This window comes from Micropterus dolomieu, linkage group LG18 (assembly GCF_021292245.1).
Source record: "Micropterus dolomieu isolate WLL.071019.BEF.003 ecotype Adirondacks linkage group LG18, ASM2129224v1, whole genome shotgun sequence".
Taxonomy (NCBI): domain Eukaryota; kingdom Metazoa; phylum Chordata; class Actinopteri; order Centrarchiformes; family Centrarchidae; genus Micropterus; species Micropterus dolomieu.
In genome coordinates, this window is record NC_060167.1 from 11962660 (window position 1) to 11982491 (window position 19832).

The 19832-nt window shown below is 37.9% G+C and overlaps 1 protein-coding gene across 1 annotated transcript; it reads left to right on the forward strand.

Annotated features, from left to right (window-relative positions):
* Nucleotides 1-5681: 5681 nt before the first annotated feature.
* LOC123986748 (immunoglobulin-like and fibronectin type III domain-containing protein 1) lies at nt 5682-19832 on the forward strand (the record flags this gene model as incomplete). The annotated part of the gene is made up of 22 exons (XM_046075094.1): nt 5682-5808; nt 5889-6028; nt 6321-6420; nt 6531-6557; nt 6833-6875; nt 6964-7159; nt 7411-7524; nt 7624-7786; nt 7891-8163; nt 8310-8768; nt 11474-11598; nt 11775-11916; nt 12024-12317; nt 12422-12721; nt 13556-13732; nt 13862-13990; nt 14166-14474; nt 16740-16825; nt 16957-17149; nt 18187-18483; nt 19335-19661; nt 19791-19832. Coding segments are annotated over 22 exons (4026 nt in total), but the record flags the coding sequence as incomplete, so codon positions are not given.

Consider the following 19832-nt stretch of genomic DNA (forward strand, 5'->3'; position numbering starts at 1 on the left):
TGATCGCTTTCATAGGGATGGGTAAGAGGAACCTTCACCCTTTACCACTGCTGTAATATGGGTTTTTAGCAACTACATTTCATCCATGTATGGGTTTCTATGTGCTCCAAACATTTATCACCGAACAAAAAGGGGTGTCACCTTAGAAATATTGGATAGTGAGAAGAGACAAGCTGAAGAAGGAAAGCTGAACATAGATCACGAAGAATTGAAAGTAAGTCTTAAGTCTTTTAACGGCAAATTTCCAGCGTCTATTATTTTTATGGAATTAACCATTTAACCAAAAGCAACAACATTTTATATGGTGTGAAACCCTCATGGTTTCAGTCGACAAGTGGTACAAGTTAGGAAAACTGTATGATTATGTAATATTTAGGACAACAGAAAGGGATCATTTGTTGCCAGTAGTAAGACTGACTAAATATTTAATTTATGACACTGAACCCCGAATTGCCTCTGGTGGCTGCTCCACCAGTGTATGAATGTTAGTTTCTGTTTGAGCACTCAGGCTCAGTGAATGAATGTGTGTGAATGGTGAATGCAGATGTAGTGTAAAAACGCTTTGAGTGGACGAAAAGTCTAGAAAGGCGCTATACAAATACGGAGCATTTACTTTAAGAGAAAAATAAGCACTATAAGTGATGATGTTAGTTTATAAATGAAATCATTTTTTTGTAATTTGTTTAAGCATTAGGGAGTCAAATCATTTGATTCTGGTGCTGGCAAAAAGAAAAACATCCAGCTAAACATTTTTATTCATTTTAAATCATTTTAGTCTTTTTTAAATGTATTTATTTATTTACTTACATTTTATGAACTGCAGACATGCTGCTATTTTATACACAGCATATACATTTTAGCATAGCCTCCCTAACCTGGATCATAACAGCAACCAGAATAGACTGTATGTACTGCTACAGGAGTTCTGTCTACAAAAATATCTAAACCCTAAAATGTTTATGTCTGTATACATTTCATATTAAAAGAAAGAAAAAGTCTGAAGAATTTTGAAACCCTGTAAAAAAAAAAAAAGTGAAATATGAATGTGCCACTTGAGATCATCCTCTAATACTGAAATTAAATATCTCAACTGTGTGAACTGTGAATGTGACCTTCCCAACTGGCTCCCCATGACTAACAAAGGATTGAGCCTACGATCAATTTTCACTACAGAATGTGTGACACATCAAAGCCTTAATATAATAACTTTTTTGCTGGGTTGTAGATATTCAAGGTCAGATATCTTTTTTCACATTTTTTCAGTGTTTTTCTTATGAATCTTCTGTATATTAAGATTGCAATCCACTGGTACTTGAACTAAAGGTCAGGGTACTAGCAAAGGTGACAGTCAAATTAGGTCAAAGTCATCTCCAGTTTACTGCCTATAAGCTGAGGGCTTGGTTAAAACAAATTACTCTATGTTTCTCATATTAACTCTGGAGATGTTTTGCTTTTTCCCCCTTCCAACATGAAACACATGTTGATCACTCAGAACAAGCAGCTTGAGTTTAAAGTTTACTTTCAGACTTTTGCTAGTAGTTAACAACTAGGCACCTAACGAGAATCACTATGCAAAACATAATTTTTAAGAGTTGGTGGCATAAGAGATTTACGGATATGTGCACCGGCTTAACAGTTTGATTCGTAGACATTCTGCTCCTCGTCTATGTTTGGATCCTGAGCAGTTAAAATGCTGGCACAGCCACCTGACTCCACAAGCAGTTGGGCAGAGTCAGCCGCAAGGTGGGATTTCACATTCCTCATTTACAGTGTCCCAGCATGTCTTCAAATGTCTGCACGAGTCACGCAAGAATCCAGGCATCCCCAATTTGACAGACTGATGTCACAGGGTAATATAGATGACACATGAGGAGAATCTCCAAGGCAGAGTTTCTCAACCTTTTCTGGCCCATGACGCCATTTTTAAGTCTTGAAGGTTCTCATGACCACAGCAGTTACAGAATCATATGACCTTGAGTACACTTATGATTGTGGGTGGAGCTCTTAATTAATTAAATACATTATATAAAAATGACTGTATTTGAGGTAAAGCAATTAGTTAATAAATGGATTAGTCAATTGCCAAAAATATCTGCAACTATTTTCATAATCATTTAAGTAATTTCTTAAGTATAAATTCACCAGTTTCAGCTTCTCAAATGGGAATTTCAATCAATCAATTTTTCTGACATTTGTTAACCTAAAAAACTGACAAAAATAGCCAGATTAATCGTTAATGAAAATAATTGTTAGCTGCAGCTCCATATTATATTTGAAAAGTATTATTTTGTTCTAATAAACTTTTTAAATACCATTCTAATCAATTCCTTTTTATAAATCATGTCTATCTGAACTCTTCTATTAATAATTCCGTTTCTCTCAGTTTTTACTTTACAAAAGTGCTGTAAAAATGAATGTTTATAATAATAAGAATATCTCATTTTAAGAGATAAGAGTGGTCTGTATGGGTATATAAAAACTGCCAAACATATTCACTGCAGTTGAATAAAGTTTTCTTTTCATGATCCCTTCATGAAATCTATTAACATTTAATTGTTTTGTATTTTGTGATTATGACAAGAACGTTTCAACTGTAGAAATATCCTCCATAAATAACCGCAAACAAACAAAATCTAGTTGGTTTTCCCCACACTGCCCTCCTTGTATTTTTGCTCAATCAGAGTAAAAAGAGTGATAAAACACATCAGTGATGTAGCTGACCATGTAGGACATTACAGAAAAAGGATAATGACAGAAATGAATAACATTTTCTAAAAGACCTATCATTTAACAGCATCTGATTGCTAATTTTACAATATACTTTCTGGATTGTGCATTCTTTGTGTTTCAGCCACAAACTGATCAAAAACAATCGACAACGCTGCAATGAGTTCACCAAACCAGGACCCAAAAGCCTTAGGTAGGTTTGGAAAATGTGAGGGATTTTTTGTGTAGGTTTTGGTTGCTGTGTGGAAATATGGAGTGGTTGTTTAGATTACCATTGCATTATAAACGGTTACATACATAAATCTTACCAACAAAGTTGTGCAAATTCAGACAAAGCCCTTCACACATGTTTAAATAAATATATTACCGACATAAATTGGCACACAGGTTCCACTTTTTATCCAGCTATATAGAATGAGCTTTTCCTTTCAAAATAACTTAATTTGGAATATAATTTCTTTAGTACTACAAGTGGAGAGAAGTCTATCATCGATATATATGAAGAGCAAAAACTGTACCAATTTATTTACCTCCAAGAAACACTATCCCAGAGTGAAACCATTCACACCCATTCTTGAGTTCTAGCATTGGTGTCTCAGAGTGGTTAATGAGAGGGATATCAGCTTTATACAGCCCACAAATTCTTACTGAAGGTGGCCTGAAGTCTGCTGGAGTCCAAATCTGACAGTTCTTCCAGGAGTGATTGGTATGCAGAAGCAAACGATTGACTGGCTGTCCTACCAGACGTGGATTATGTGTGAATCAATGCTTGAGGAACAAGGTTACAAGAATCCTGCCTGCATTCAGATAATATAAGCGTATAAACCAACCCCTTGAGAGATGACACACACAGTTTGATGAATATTCAATATATGCCCTCTAACTGGAGCACGGCTGCTGTGGAAAAGTGATGAAGAACGGGTAATCTGAAAGTAACTCACATTGGAAGTGAAATAATAAGCCAGCCCTTGGGTTTACTATATGTCAGTGAAAATGGTTTAGTTTAGAGGGGAGGATCTGGTTTCACTTTCAAGTCAACTTCGTAGTTGCATTCTTACATTGTCATTAATCTGTATTTTACATGTTTCCATGTGAATTTATGCAACAATAATAGATGATGGTGTGGTACAGATAAGACCATGGGGAAGTAGAGGTTTGAAGAACAGAATATATTTCAACTTCCAAAAATGCATGTTTACTATGGCTTACCATATTGTCTATTTCTAGGAAATCAAACAACTTTGGAATATACCTGCTAAATTTGAGCTGAATGGGCTTTAAATGTCTCACAAGGTCTTAAGTCACTGTTAAGCATTGTAAGCTACAAGGACTTATCGCAGAAATCTGATAAAGGCTGTGACACAAAAGCCAGAATTACTTCACTGAAATGCAGGTATCACATTTGAAACTAAACAAAAGATAAACGTGTTGCTTACTAAAACTGAATCTTAGATTGCTCACATAAAAGGATTAAACCTTTTTAGTGATTGATCTCATTTGTTGTGACAGATGAGTTTAAGAAGCAGTTGTACAAAGTTGTGTGTTGCTAGGTATTTGGTCTAAATATTTTTGAGTAAAAATGGCTTGTTTGTGGCCATTGACTCACTAGATCCTGCGACATCCCCTTGAACGTCAAATTGTTTTCTTATTAACTTTTAGTATGGTATCTACATAGTCACACACACAGTTTAATGAACGAAGACTACAACAGTTCCATATGGCTTAAGACCTTATTTTACTGCAATGATTGTGGGACACATTTGATTCTGCACACAGCTTTCCGGTAATTAGCTGTTTGGCCTATCTATATTGTACAGCAGTAAAGGTTCAAGCCCCAGGGTGGATGAAGCAGCTCAGAAAAAGGAGAAACAGTTGGAGTTTGTGATTTCAGCAGCTGTTGGATGAATTTAGTGTCATGTAATGAGTCATCCTACAGTCCCAGAGAGGAAAAGGGCTGAAAAAATGTGTTACCAATCTTTTTTGCTGTTTCAACCACCATAGTAACGAACTGTTAAAGGTCCAGTGTGTAAGATTTAAGGGGCTCTGTTTGCAGAATATTGGCAGCAATATAATATAAAGTGTGTTTTCATAACTGTATAATCAGCTGAAAATAAGAATAGTTGTATTTTCATTTCTTTAGAATGGGCCATTTATATCTACCGACGGAGTAGGTTCCATTTCCACGGAGTCGTCACGTTGAATCTAGAGCCAGTATTTGGTGTGTCCAATTTCTAGATAGGGCATTACACTTTTTTGCGAGTTGTGTGTCCCGTTTGCTTGGAACAGTAGGGTGACTTTGTAACAGTCTTTGTCTGACAGAAGCAAATGTCTCGGAGCATCTTGATCTTTTTTTTTTTTTTTTTTTTTTAAACTGCACTGTTCTAAAATAATTGTGATATGAAAAAAATAAACTAAATGTGTTTAATTTTATATTTGTCCTAAATTAATTGGAATGCAGTTAGTAACACCAATTTAACTGGTTTTGAGTGTTGTTGGAATACATATGTTTTCCTTGATGAGTTAATACAAAATGTAACTTAATCAGCATTGTTGAATTTAAGGTCTTGTTGTAGCAGCTGTAATGGTTGACAAAGAGAAAGGAAATACTGACCTCTTGTGAAATTCTAGTGTAAATGCAACCAGAAGCAAAAGCACTGGGGAATATAGGATATCCTTAATGTTAAGATAATATTACTCCTTTTAACACAAAACTGATGGTTTAACTACTATGATCACTTTTGAGATATCTGCCAAGAAGAATTCTGCAACTTGTTTAAATAATTAATAAATAACCATATCCATATTGTTTGGTTTTCCTCAGACATGTTTTAACAGTGTGAATAATGTACACAATTCTGCTAACACACGTATTTATACAATTTGTGTTCCCCATTTCTTTGATCTATGTTTAACTACCTCACACCGCTGAATTGTACTGTTATTTTCTGGTCTTAACAGTGGCTATCAAGAAAAGGTCCAGAGTTCCTGGGGTTATGATCACTCAGTATGTTGAGGTACTGCCTGCAGGAAAGTCAACACCTGACTTCACCCGGAAGCCTATGGCTGTAACTGTTCAAGAGGGTAAATAACAAACCCACAAAGTAAAACTGTGATTACAAAAATACTATCAACAACTGTATCCCTATATTTTGATTTTTCAGGTAAAAAAGCGATGTTCAAAGCTATGGTTAGTGGAGAGCCGGCACCAACTGTAACATGGGGGCGTAAAAAGGGCAACATTGATGACCCAGAAAAGTTCAAAACCAGATATGATCAAAGAGCTCAAGAGCACATTCTTGAGGTGAGAAAACAGAATTTAAATAAAATGCTCCATGTAAAAGATGTAACTAATATTATAATAATATATATATCACAATTCACTCTCCTTCACTCCCACACTTTCTGAACTGTATTAAATATGTATATTTAAATATAATTTTTTTTAAAGTTTGAGGCACACTAAAGTTAGGTACTTTGTTTTGTTCTCAAAGCACAGTACTCAATTATAAAAGGTTCTGTCAATGGGAGACAGAACCTAATTTTCAGCCCTAAAGATGCAATCTAACTATGTTATGACAATATTGCTTTGTCAGATACTCACTGTAAAACCTGATCAAGCAGACACCTACAAATGCTTTGTCACCAATGAGTATGGACAGGCTGTCTGCACTGCACCTCTCAGTGTTATTGAAGGTAAAAGTACTTAATTGTGGATTATTACCATCCAATACGCTAATTGTAATTTACTCATACTGTAGCTTTGACTGTCCACTTATGATTTCTTGGTTTCATGATTTTTCCAGTTGGCATCAAGAAGAAAGGCAAAGCAGGTATGACGTTTTCCACAGAACTATGATGGTATCGCCCATCTATCCCTTTTTTATGATTACAGAAATTTCATGATAGTTTTTTTTCTTAAAATGATGATTTCAGCAATAACAACACTGTGTGGAACACGGTAATAAAATACTGAGTCCTACGCTGTAATTAAAAGCCTCTGCAACTGTGGCGCAAGACTCAATGGTTTCAAAGAATTGTTAAAGATGTACTGTACAAATCAGTTTAAACCAGCATATTTTGTTCTCATCTCATTTTCATTCAGCAGATGGACAAACACCACAAGATTTCAGATCGATGCTTAAGAAAACGTAAGTCAGAACCAAAGTTTTTTTTAAAAATATATACTGCTGTAAACTCTCAAATACATATTACTCTGCTTGCTCTCTCTCTCTTTAGTGTTGTTGTCACCAGAAAAAAACAACTCCCACCAAAAAAAGAGGGAGAAATTGATCCTAAGCTCTGGGAACTGCTTCTCAGTGCACCAAAGAAGGACTATGAAAAAATCTGTTTGGACTTTGGCGTTACTGACTTTCGCTGGATGCTGAAGAGACTCAACCAGATGAAAAAGGAAAGGAAAGATGAGCAAGCAAAGGTAATGTCCCGCATGCAAATGGTATCAACTGCACAATAATTCTGGATTATGTATTTTGAACCTCCAAATTGTTGGTGAGGTTTCCTTCCTCTGCATGTCTAGTTTTGCCTGAGGCTAACTGTGCCTACTGCATCTTAAGAAGTAAACTTCTATGCTCAAGGGTGCTTAAGTTAAAAATGTCATGGCTTTAGCAGTGAAGTTCAGAGCAAAATCTACAGATACACAAGACTTTCTTTATTTTTCTTTTGCAGGTTGTGGAGAAACTGGAAAATGTGAAACAAATAGAAGTAAAACCCAATGGAAAAGCCGAATTTAGCCTCGACATGAAACTATGGGATCCCAACAGTACAATTAACTTATACAAGGTGAGTTAACATATATACCAAGATAAACTATTTAAAACTGATCACTGCTCAAAAAGAAAGAAATCAAAAAACCCAATCTAACTACTTTTCTCTAAAAAGGATGGAACATTGGTTCCATATGGTGATGATGAAAATTCAAAACACAGCCTTAAGAAAACAGGGACAAAGTATGTTTTCAGCATCAAAAGTCCTCAGCCAGAAGATTCTGGATTTTACCAGGTTGATGTTGAAGAGGCCAATGTCCTTGCAACTGACTTTCAAGGTAAGGTCTAACAATTGCAACTGTAATTAATCATGATGATTGTATTGGCAGTTGGTGAGACAATTCAGTCAGTTAATCCACACCTACCCTTCCTCCTCTCTCAGTGCCTGCTGTGGACTTCATAGCAAAGATTAAAGATGTGAAGGCCTTTGAAAGTGAGGACGCCATCTTTCAATGTCTCTTGTCAACACCCCTCAACAGAATTACCTGGTCAAAACAGGACTCGTCACTTGAACATGGTGGGAAATATGAGATCACTGTCTCAGAGGACAAACTTATTCACACGTTGAGAGTTAAAGATTGTAAAATGGCAGATAATGGAGCATATTATGCTATTGCTGGGATAACTTCCAGCAGTGCCTCACTCACAGTGGAAGGTGGGACATCTTTTCTTTTTCATATTGATATATACATCAATAAATAAAATATCAATCTAATCATGATAACGTGACAGCTGGACACACAGTTCTTGAATATTTCCTTCTTTATATAACCTTAAATTATTTATATCACTGCATTTCAGCTAATTCAAATGGTAAAGGCCGAAAGGGCTCCCAAGCTGGGGATCAAGATGACCTGACAAAACTAGCACTGGAACAGAAGGCCAAGCTCCAAAAAGAGAAAGATGACATGGAGGCAGCCAGACGAGCACAGGCTGAAAGGGATGCTGCAGATGCAGCACTGGGGGATGGAGGGGATGGAGGAGATGGAGATGGAGATGGTGATGGTTCTGGTGATGTGTCTGGTGATGTGTCTGGTGATGTGTCTGGTGATGTGTCTGGTGATGTGTCTGGTGATGGTTCTGGTGATGGTTCTGGTTCTGGTGATGGTTCTGGTGGGAAGACTGATGGAAACGAGGGAGATGGAGGTGACAAGAATAAGAACCTCCTGACAGATGAAGATGGTGAAAATAAAAAGGATCATACAGATAAGAAAAAGAAGCAATTACGAACTGGCCCTTTGGTTCCTGATACTGTTACAGGTAAAATCCTTGCATTGTGTGAATACTGAATAATGTGTCATTGCACTGCAGAGATTAACATAATGTCATAGTTTAAGTTCTAGTTCTTATAATGTGTCTCTGCTACTGCCAGCTTTGCTATCTGGGCCTGTATGTCTCAGAACTACCCCTAGGTATTGCCTTGAAAGTTTGTTAGAAATAAGGTTGGTCCCAATCTAGAGTAAAATATAATGGTACAGTAGGAAGCTTTCTAGTCCAGAGATCAAAGTGGGAAAAGGACAATACAATGCATGGACAAGGATGTGCATTAACAGTTTTAGTCCCAAGATAATTTAGGTTTTTAAATGTGTGTAAGTTTCAGTGACATCTAGTGGTGAGGGTTGCGAATTGCAACTTTGCAAATATTATTGTTAACTGTTCATAAAACAACAGCAACATCAATAAACCAAGTGCCACATGATGTGGCATATTCCTGTAATACATTATTTTATTGTACTGTTATCATGAATTTTCTTGGGAGGGTTGGCTCATCTGGACAAACATACTAAAGTAAAAAAACATCTCACATCTAGCGCATGTATGACCACTGCGAGATAACAGGTAAGCACCACAGTCCATTATAAACCACATAATACATGAACTTTACAAAGACATTGTCAGGTGAGGATCAAGTCTCCTCTCTCTACGGTCTTGTTATCATAACGCTGTTAGCAGTAAAGTGTTTTCCACCAGGGCAGTAAAATGTGAAGTTTAGCTGGCTGATCGGAACTTCCATGCTGTACCCTTTTATTTCCAATAATAATTAGCTGATTGTCTCACAAACGTAACAGACATTTATGTCCACATTGCAAAACCAAGACACAGTTAAAAATTTCAATTTAATAAATTTATTTTTTTTAGGTCAGTAAAAGTTTAGCTGGATTATCTGAGCTTCCAGCTGAAAGTTACGTTTTATTGCCAATTAATCAGCTGATCATCTCATGAATGTAACCAACACATTTATGTCCACATGTAAACCAAAGCGCTGGAGAATAAATAACGTTACTTGACATTACAATCCCACTACATAATTTTTCTACCAGGGCAGTAAAATGTTAAGTTTAGCTGTATGATCTGAGCTTCTATGCTGTAAGTTACGCTACCGTTTTATTGCCAATTAACCAGCTGATTGTCTCAGGAACGTAACAGACACATTTACAGTATATCGACAGCAAAGCCAAAACGCACACTGAAGAATAATGTTAATGCAAACACTGATTATGGCCAGCTTCACAACAACAGTTTGCATTTGCATCGCTAAAGTTCCACTAACCTAATTACCTGTCCAGCAGGAAACAGGCAACTTCAGCACCGCTTTGAAAACATTTGTCCATCAGCTCTTTCCATCTTGGAAAATCCACAATTATTATATCCTTTATTTCTGCTGTCATCTGTCTTTGACGACGAAGATCCACACGCTATCGGCTCTTGCTAAATAATAGGTGTCCTCCATTTTACCAAATTTCACTTCTGTTCTTACTTTTAATAAACCAGATGACTACTAATTGACTGTATATTATTATTATTATTTCCTCTTCTTCTTCATATGCATTCTATAGCCTCTTTTCCACTGCACAGTAACAGCTCGACTCGCCTTTGTTTGCTTTTCCATTGTGGAAAAGTTGTACCTGTACCTGCTTCGAGGTACTTTTTTCGTATCACCTCCGTCGAGGTTCCAAGCGAGCTGAGGCGATACTAAAATGTGATGCGGAACACAGCAGACTACTGATTGGTCAGAGAGAATCGTCACTATTCACTGCATCATCATTGCGTGCTCCAGACGGAGGCCAGCAACAGAAAGTTTGATATTTTACAGTTTTCGGCGGCTAATGTAGTGACGAGCGTCTACTAGCGTCTACACTGCCGGAATTATACAAGCAGAAGAACAACCTGGTGACACAACGCGTTTCTGTAGAGGTGTTTGTCCCTTTACGGCTACTGTAGAACAAGGCGACATCCATGGAAAGGGGACACGCAATTACGTAGATAGAAATGGCTCATTCTAAGGTAATAGAAAAATAACGGTCCATTATGCAACGTCTTTACACACCACTCAAAACATAGTTATAGATCTTATATTGCATTTCTGTCAATACATCCTCAGAAATATTACACACTGAACCTTTAAATGGCAAGAAACTTCGTTAAGGTGTTCTTTGTGGGGTAGACACAGTTCAGATCTGTGGATGGACAAAATTTGTCACTGAGGAAAAATTCTAGAAACCTGTTAAAAATCGTATAAATTCTGGGAAATTTGGATTACTTTACTAGATTCAGAGAGTTAAAAAGGTTTTAATTACTATGCCTGAAATAGGGCTGTCCATTTTCGTCTAAACTTTAGAAAACAGTATTAAAACATGTGCCTTTAACATTCTGAATATAATCTAAATAATTTATACTTTACTAAATTTCTTTTGCAGTCCTGCATGTTGACTACTATAGAGAGACAAAGTGTAAGTTTAGAAAACAAACAGCATTAAGTCAGAACGGGAACAGGGACCTTCTGGTCAATGCTATCCTTGATTAGCTTGTGTTGTACAATAGAAACCTGCATGCTCATGAACATGCTCATGAACAAACAGAGGTAGAGGCAATGCAGAAAGCTTCTGCATTGCCTCTACCTCTGTTTGTTCAATTTACTCTACACTATTTATCTAACTGACATTTCCCCATTCTTACTGCTGCAGATCGAGGCGTTCAGTTTGTCAGTGGGCTGTCCGATACTGTTGCTAATATTGGTGAACGGGCAGAGCTATCTTGCAAACTAACAAGTGAGACCTCTGAGGGACGTTGGTATAAAGATGGGAAGCTGGTAAGTCAACTATTCCAGGAGAATTAAAAATGTTAAAGGGCTACTGCCCTGAATATCTCTGTTCCCTATAGTAAAACCATAAAGGTCATTTTTAATAAAAAAAAAATATTATGGCACATTGCATAGCTTAATTTATCAAATGTTTTATGAATATTGGATCTTTTTTATCTGACAAGATAACCAATGAGGATGGGGTAATAATTATCAAAGATGGAGCCTGTCACACGTTGATAATTGATTGCTGTAAAAAAGATGATGGAGCTGTGTACCGCTTTGAAGCTGAAGGCCGTAAATCAGAAGCAATACTTAATATTCAAGGTCAGAATAAAAATGAATAACATGGTTTGGTATCAATTGAAAAAGCATCCATGGTGTAAAAGTGTTCAGGTTTTTGACAAAAACTTTTTTCCCCTCCAACATTTAAGACCCACCAAAAATCGACGCTGAGGCTCTAGGAAATTTCACAAAGCCAGTCATTATAAAGGCAGGTGAAAATGCAGAATGGAAGCTGCCATTCTCAGGTGCGGGACCAATGAATATACAATGGTACAAGGATGATGACGAGCTTTTGCCTGCTCTCAATGTGAAGATTGAAATATCAGCTACTGAGAGCAGACTACACCTTGCTAAGTGCCAAAGGAAAGATGGTGGAGAGATCAAAATAAAAATAAAAAATGAATTTGGTACAACAGAAGCAATTTCCAAACTTATAGTACTGGGTGAGTTGACAATAGGAGACTTAAAGTTTGCTATTGTACTGTCTGTATGTAAGGAGATAAATGCTTTTTGCTGTTGGTATGATTTATTTTCATTTCGTCAACAGACAAACCCACACCACCACAAGGACCTGTGGACATTATGGAAAGTGCTGTAACATCTGTTGAGTTCAAATGGAAACTGCCAAAACATAGTGGTGGATGCCCGATCACAAGCTATATCATAGAACGCCAACAAGTCGGGCGCAATAAATGGTCAAATCTCGGTGAGATCCCTGGCAGCAACCCAAGTTACAAAGATTCAGATGTGGACCCTGGAAGGAGATACTGCTACCGGATCAGAGCCAAGAATGCAGAAGGCGTCAGTGACTACCTGCAGACAGAGGACATACCTGCTGGTGTATTACGTGAGTCCTCAGCTGGAGTCTAATTTAGGCTTTGTAGTACAAGGGCTATATTTTTGCAGTTGTCCGATGAAATCCTCTTAACTTCTTGAGAAGCACGCAGAATAACCAGTGAGTGAAACAAGCAAAAAAAGACAAAATTGTTCCACAATGTACTCTGTGTGTATCACAGATATAGTTTTGCATTAAAGCACAATGGTGAGTTGTGCAATTTGTTTTCATCAACATCAGAGCAACATAACAATTTGTTTTCGTCAACATCAGAGCAACATAACAAAACATATATTATTAAAACATATTAGAATAGAGGGTCTCAAAGTGGGAGGTAGGCCTCATCAGGTGGCTCCAAACTGTTTCAGGGGAGGCTCAGTGAATGGAAGTAAAAATTACAATAACATTAGTATTACATTACTTATTAAAAGGAGATCACACAGAATAGCCTAAATGTGGGTGATTTGGTTAAAGAGATAGTTCAGAGATACAGTAGTATTTGGGAATTTTCTGTTTTTGTCATTTTATTTTATTGCTTATTTTCCCAGAGTAAGAAATGAATGGCCTAAATGCCTTAGACCTTTTTTTTTATTATGTATTTGGTGTAGTCGGATGTTATGTCAAAGAGCAATCTCCTGGCTGAACTGTTCGGGGTCTATGGGATCAAATAACAATCATGATCCCATAGACATCCAGCAACTGAGCGAAAATTAGCAAGTAAACTAAGGGGAGGTGAGGGTTCGCCTTTATCCAAGTTTTGTCTGAGGGGAGGCCGACAGTCTCAGACTTTGAAAACCCTTAGAACAGAACAACACGATAGATAGAATGTCATGTTCTCCCCCACAGGTTATCCTGGACCCCCGACAGCACCTAAAGTGATCAGTGCCTTTAAAGACTGCATCAATCTGACATGGTGTCCTCCATGTGACACTGGAGGGACCAAAATAGTGGGATACAATTTGGAAAAGAACAAGAAAGGCACTAATTACTGGAGCCTCGTAAACCAAGGAGGGCCCATTACAGGTATTGTATGGCAAGCTGCAGGAATACACCGCAATTAGCTACAGTGTGAAAATGAATGCCTGCTATACATCCGCCTACATCAATGAACATTTCTAGTGATATGATAACCATTTCTTCCTTTTTCCACAGGCACAAAGTATGCAGTGAAAGATGTTTTTGAAGGGGCAGCATATGAATTTAGGGTGTCTGCTATCAACCTATCCGGTGCTGGAGATCCTAGTATTCCATGTGACACAGTAATTGCAAGAGATCCAATGAGTAAGCCAGTCCTACTGAATTCTTAAATTCTACTGCAGTTGTCTTCACTAAAAAATTATGCAAGTCATGCTTCGTGGTGAAACAACATTTTGATATAATGCTGTCAGTAGCTCTTAGTGTAATATAAAAGTACAGCTATGCTGAAACAATTAATCGCCCATTACTGTAATTTCAGAACCCCCAGGCAAAGTCACAGACCTGAAGTTAACATCCTCCAATTACACGACATTTTCACTGGCTTGGACTAAACCTAAGGAAATCAAAGGAGTAGAGGAGGAAGCCCAAGGGTACTACGTGGAGATCAGACCAATAGAGAGCCTTGAATGGACCCGCTGTAATGCCATCCCAATTACTCTAACTTCCTACACCGTGCTTGGCCTGAAGGCAATGGCTACATACTGGGTGAGAGTAATTGCCACCAATTATGGAGGTGATGGAGAACCTCAGGGCTTTGACAATTACATCATTGCCATGCCTCCTCCTGGTGAGAAAATTTGAAATTTAAATCATGAACATGACAGTTTCTTACAGTTAAACGATATGAACTTTGCCTCTATTATTTCTAGAAATGTCCTAAACAAGTTCTATTCAGTATCTGCTAAATATGTAGTTTTTCCTTCCACAATACATCAGCACAGTGCACCATTTGTGCCCTATTGTAGGGTTGGGAGAAATAATCGATTCTTAGATGCATCGCGATGCAGACGTGGAAGATTATAAATCGATTAACAAATGTCTAAAAATCTATTATTTAAATGTTAATTGATAACGTAATGTCGATGGAAGAAAAAAGGCGGAAGTCGCAGAAGTGCAGTGCACACAACAGAGACACCAGCAGTGTTCCCCTGTATCGGGCATACCACCACATCAAACTACTGTCATATTCTTTAATTATAATAAAAATATCCTGCTCAGAACTGCCGTTTCATAACATCATCATATTATTGTGACAGACTTAATCTCAGATGTTTGGCAACACCACCAAACTTCGCTAAAGTATTTCACTGTCTTTGCACACACATCACACACAGCATCATTATTACCTTCACAGCTAAAATACAGCCAGATGTGACTGTTTTTACAGTCAGCCATAGTCAGTATTCAATCACAGGAAATGTAAAGCGCTGCAGCGGCTCACTTCAAAGAAGCTCCGTCACAGAGCTGTAGTGCAAGCATGACTTTGACAGGCGGAAGGAAAAGTAATTCCTTTCAACAGTAAGATACTTATGATAAAACACACACTCACTCCAAATTACTGAGTTTAGATATCGATCCTTTTATATGAGTATCGATCCTAGAGCAGGAAACGTTGGTATCAGAAATAGATACTTTAGGATCGATCCGCACTAATTAGCAGTAAGTTTCTGTCTGGTAATAAACGCGCAGCGTAGGTCGCTGTCTGTCCGTTAATAAAAGTATGTAGTTTTCCCAACGGCTGGAAAATTGAAGGCCGTTATCGCTAGCTAACATTTCCCTGTACAAGGGCTTGCTCTCTGTCCCCCACACCAGACTCCGGACTTTTGGGGACAGAGCCTTCAGTGTCATAGTCCCCACCCTCTGAACTCATCCCCACAGAGATCTGAAATGCTCTCTGTCTGGACACTTTCAAAAATCTATAAAAACCCAGCTCTTTACCAAGGCATTCAATCCTGAATGACTTTTTGTTGTTCAGTCACTGTAACTATTTGTAAAGCTCCCTTGGGTCCCGTGAAAGGCGCTACAAATATTTATTTATTTATGTAACATTTGCTAAATTAGTAACAGAGTAATATTAATTATCAGCTGTATGTCATTACTAGCTAACCAAACCAGTCAAGTGCTGAGAAAATCTGGTACAAGCTTAGACTAAACTGGTGTACAGCTCTGTCCTGTATACATACTGTACATCCTGATAATTATTTTTCAGTTTTCAGGAGTCTGACAACTGGTTGTTAATGAAATGAAGGGACCATGGAGATGAGGTTAATAAAGTAAATTAGGGATGCAAACTAGTCCTTTTAATCTAATTAGGAGATGTTTCTTTTGGATTTTAATCCTCAAATTAAATGTTTTGTAATTATTCAGAGATTCTGTATAGAAAAAAAATAATACATCAAGATGCATCAATAATCGTTTTATAATCAAATAGTCTGGTGCCCAGAGATTCCCACCCCTACCCTATAGCTGTAAAAATACTGCATAGCTATACACCAAGCTCTGTTTTTTTTTTTCTGTAGTGCCTTACAATATTTTGTTTAATATCCATGGCTACTGAAGTTAAACAACAGAAATTGAAAGACATAGTGCAATATTAAAAGAAAACTGTAACAGAGGTTAAGTGACTTGCTTGTGTTGTTTTTATGCTGTAAGTTTCATGCACATCACTGATGCAGGCTGCCTGTGTGGATGTACTGCCAGCTTCTGTTTACTTGGTCATGCCACCCTGTGGCTCTCACTTATAACACTGTGGGATAGAAATAGGCTCCAGTAAAACATCACTATGTGGTATTTTGAACAGTTGGTATACCCTCAAAACAACAGATCACAAAAAAAAGGATAGGAAATGGACCTGGATATAAACAGAGAGTGATAAATTTTTAAAAATGTCTTTTGTTCTATTCTTGTATATCTCCTATTTATCTTTACAGGAGTAAAAGGTATAACAAGAATTTAAACAAAGGCAATGCCTTTTCAGAAAAAAAAACTACAGTTTGCTAACTTGTATAAATACAAGAATCTAATCATTTTATTCTAAATTTTACCTTTCCAGTAAGGCCAAAGTTTAAAGATCGCAACATGAAGAACTTTGTGGTGGTAAAATCTGGGAACACAGTCCGTCTGAACGTCAACTTTGAGGTACTGTACCAGAAGTTTCCCTCCTAAAGGGTTAATTTGAGAATGCTTTTTATTGTGTGAGCCTTTAAGGTCATTAATTATCAGAATTTTAATTAACAGATGAATCTTGATATTTTTCTTATCGTCTACAGGCCTCCCCCCTGCCAGAAATTTCTTGGCTAAAAGATGGTATTCCGGTGCCCAAACACGTAACAATTACTAACTCTGATAAAGGCTCTCAACTGTTAATCCCAACATCCGAGCGGCCTGACAGTGGCATCTACACCATCACTGTCAAGAACATGGTTGGCCAGGAGAGCTTTAATATTGAAATCAGAGTTACAGGTGAATATCAGAGTGCCTTGCCATGAACTACTCCTTTTCTAATACATATTAAACACATGTTACAAACAGATATTTAGCAAACTAAACACTTGACCCAACACATTCCAGTTGGATTTACTGAATCCAAGTGTTAAACTGTAAAATACAGCTGGATACATATAATGTATGGACAGTACTTTTGTAACTAAGACCTCACTATTTTTGTGTAGTAAACAATAAGCCCTTTTTCGGGCAAGGACATAGTGGTTATGGACAGTGTGCGATGTAGCTTTCGGGGGCAACACAGCTGAATCATTAATTGCTGCAAACATGTAGGCCTGGGCCTGACTGTAAAAGGCCTACCTGTCTAATTATTAGGCTATTCTTATTATCATATGCAGCCATTTTGCTACAATTATGCTTCATCTGCGGCTGTGTTTGCGACCAGACCTCTCTTTTCTCCATGAGAAGTTGGGTGGTGCTCTGGACAGCCCCCAGCTTCAGTAGTACATGGATCATGCGTAATATTCATAAAGCCAGAGGGAACGATCACGAACCGTTCGTAGTGTGTCAGTCATACTAGGGACACAACCCATACGGGAGAGGGAGTGAGGTGGACCAGGGACAGGAGATTGCGGAACAACTGGCCCACTGTGGACGGTCGGTGATCATTCCCTCTGGTTGGATGAATATTACGCATGACCCATGCACTACTGCAGCTGGGGGCTCTCCGCAAAAAAATCTAGAATGTGGACTTTGACTATTTGAGAATATTTTGCTGCTCATACTGATTTCGAGGTCAAAATGAACTTCCATGCTCAAATAAAGATACTGTTTTCTGGGTTACATTTCCCGTGTTTTATACTTAAAACTATCTAAATTACTTTCTATATTTCTGAATACAGTCCTTGCAGTACTGAACCTGGCTTTATCAAATCCCCAGCTGAAAGTTTCCAACCCTTTTTTCTCCACTCCGCTACAATAACTTGTCTAAAAAAGCAAACTAACCCCTATAGTATCAGTAATGTGTATCTCTATGCCTCTAAATCTGGTTGTAGATGATCCAAGGGCTCCAGGTCCAGTGGAGCTGGATCAGAACATCCCAGGAACAGTGACTCTGTCCTGGACTCCCTCTCCAGATGAGAGAAGGGATGACAGACTGCACTACATGGTATCCAAGCGGGACTCCTTCAAACGCACTTGGAGGACAGTGGCAGACAATCTCTTCAACAATAAGTTCACAGTTGTCAACATTCTGCCTGGACGAGAGTATTACTTCAGGGTATTTGCTAAAAATGACATGGGTCTTTCACCGCCTTCTGAATCCCCTGTGTTTAAAACCAAAAAGGAAAAAGGTTTGTGCCTCCAGTTAAGTCAAAAAGACATCCGAATCAACTCTCATTTTCCATTATACACCGCTACATTGTGGTTCTTATGTACATATTTATTTTCCTGCAAATGCTGCTACAGTAGACCACTCCTCTTCTCAAATTTAAAACGACTGCTCACCAAACTGTTTAACTCTAGTTACCCCTTAGGTAAATACCCAACTTGTACTTTGCAACTTGTCTAATCCCACTGGTCACTTTTAAACTTTTAACTTCTTTTTTAGTGATGTCTGCGATCTCTGATGCTGTATGTACTTTGTTTGTGTGGTTATGTTTGTTTATCTTTCTCTTTGCTATACTCAGGTATATATAGTCAAGGTAGCAAAGGTATGTTGTGTGAACTAGACAACATACCTTTATTACAGCAGTGAGTTTTACAGTTCAGGAATGAAATGAAAGGAATGAAATTAACATCAAAGCAGTAGAGGCAGAGATGTCCTGACTTTTAGTCTCTAGTATGAGTCAAGCTCCAAAAACACTATCCTGCATTTCCCGTAATGCATTCAATGCTCAATGTCTCGATTATTTTCTAAACATTGGAAAGCTCATTCACAGCCACAGATGATATAGATACTAATTTATCTTCTGTTTTTCAGAAATACAAATGAAAGAAACACTGAACAATACATTGCGCTGAGTTACGGAAGTTCGAGGACTAGCGGCAAGCAGCATGGATGTAATGTCAGGACTCTGACTAACAATAGATTTGTTACCGGAAATGTGTCATACAAGGCCACTAGGACAAACTTAATAATACTAGTAGTTAACTATTATAATTCTGTAAAACCCCAAACCTAATGCATGCGTTTGTGTTTCAGGAAAATTCAAAGTCAACACGCCAGTGACAAAACCCTTAGATTTCCAGTCACCTCCAGCATTTATTGTTCCCCTGAAGAGACGTACTGCTCCACAGGGTTACGAGTGCTACATGAGCTGTGCAGTTAAGGGTGATCCAGCTCCACGCGTAACCTGGTACTGCAACAATATCAGCCTGAACACAAACACCAACTACCATATCACCAATGTATGTGGAGTCTGCTCCATGCTCATACTGAGGGTAGGGCCCAAAGACAACGGGGAATACAAAGTCATTATTGAGAACAAACTGGGGAAAGCGGAGTCCTCAATGACACTCAGTGTCAGAGGTATTAACACTTGTACAAAGTTTAAGAATTGGACATTTTTCCATAAAGAGACTGACTGATGAAACATTTGAGCGTACAGTATGTAGCCTTGATAAAACAAACTGAGAGTCTCAATATGTTTCTTTACAGAGTGAAGAGGAGTTGCAGCTGCTGGACAGAAGCTGAACCAAC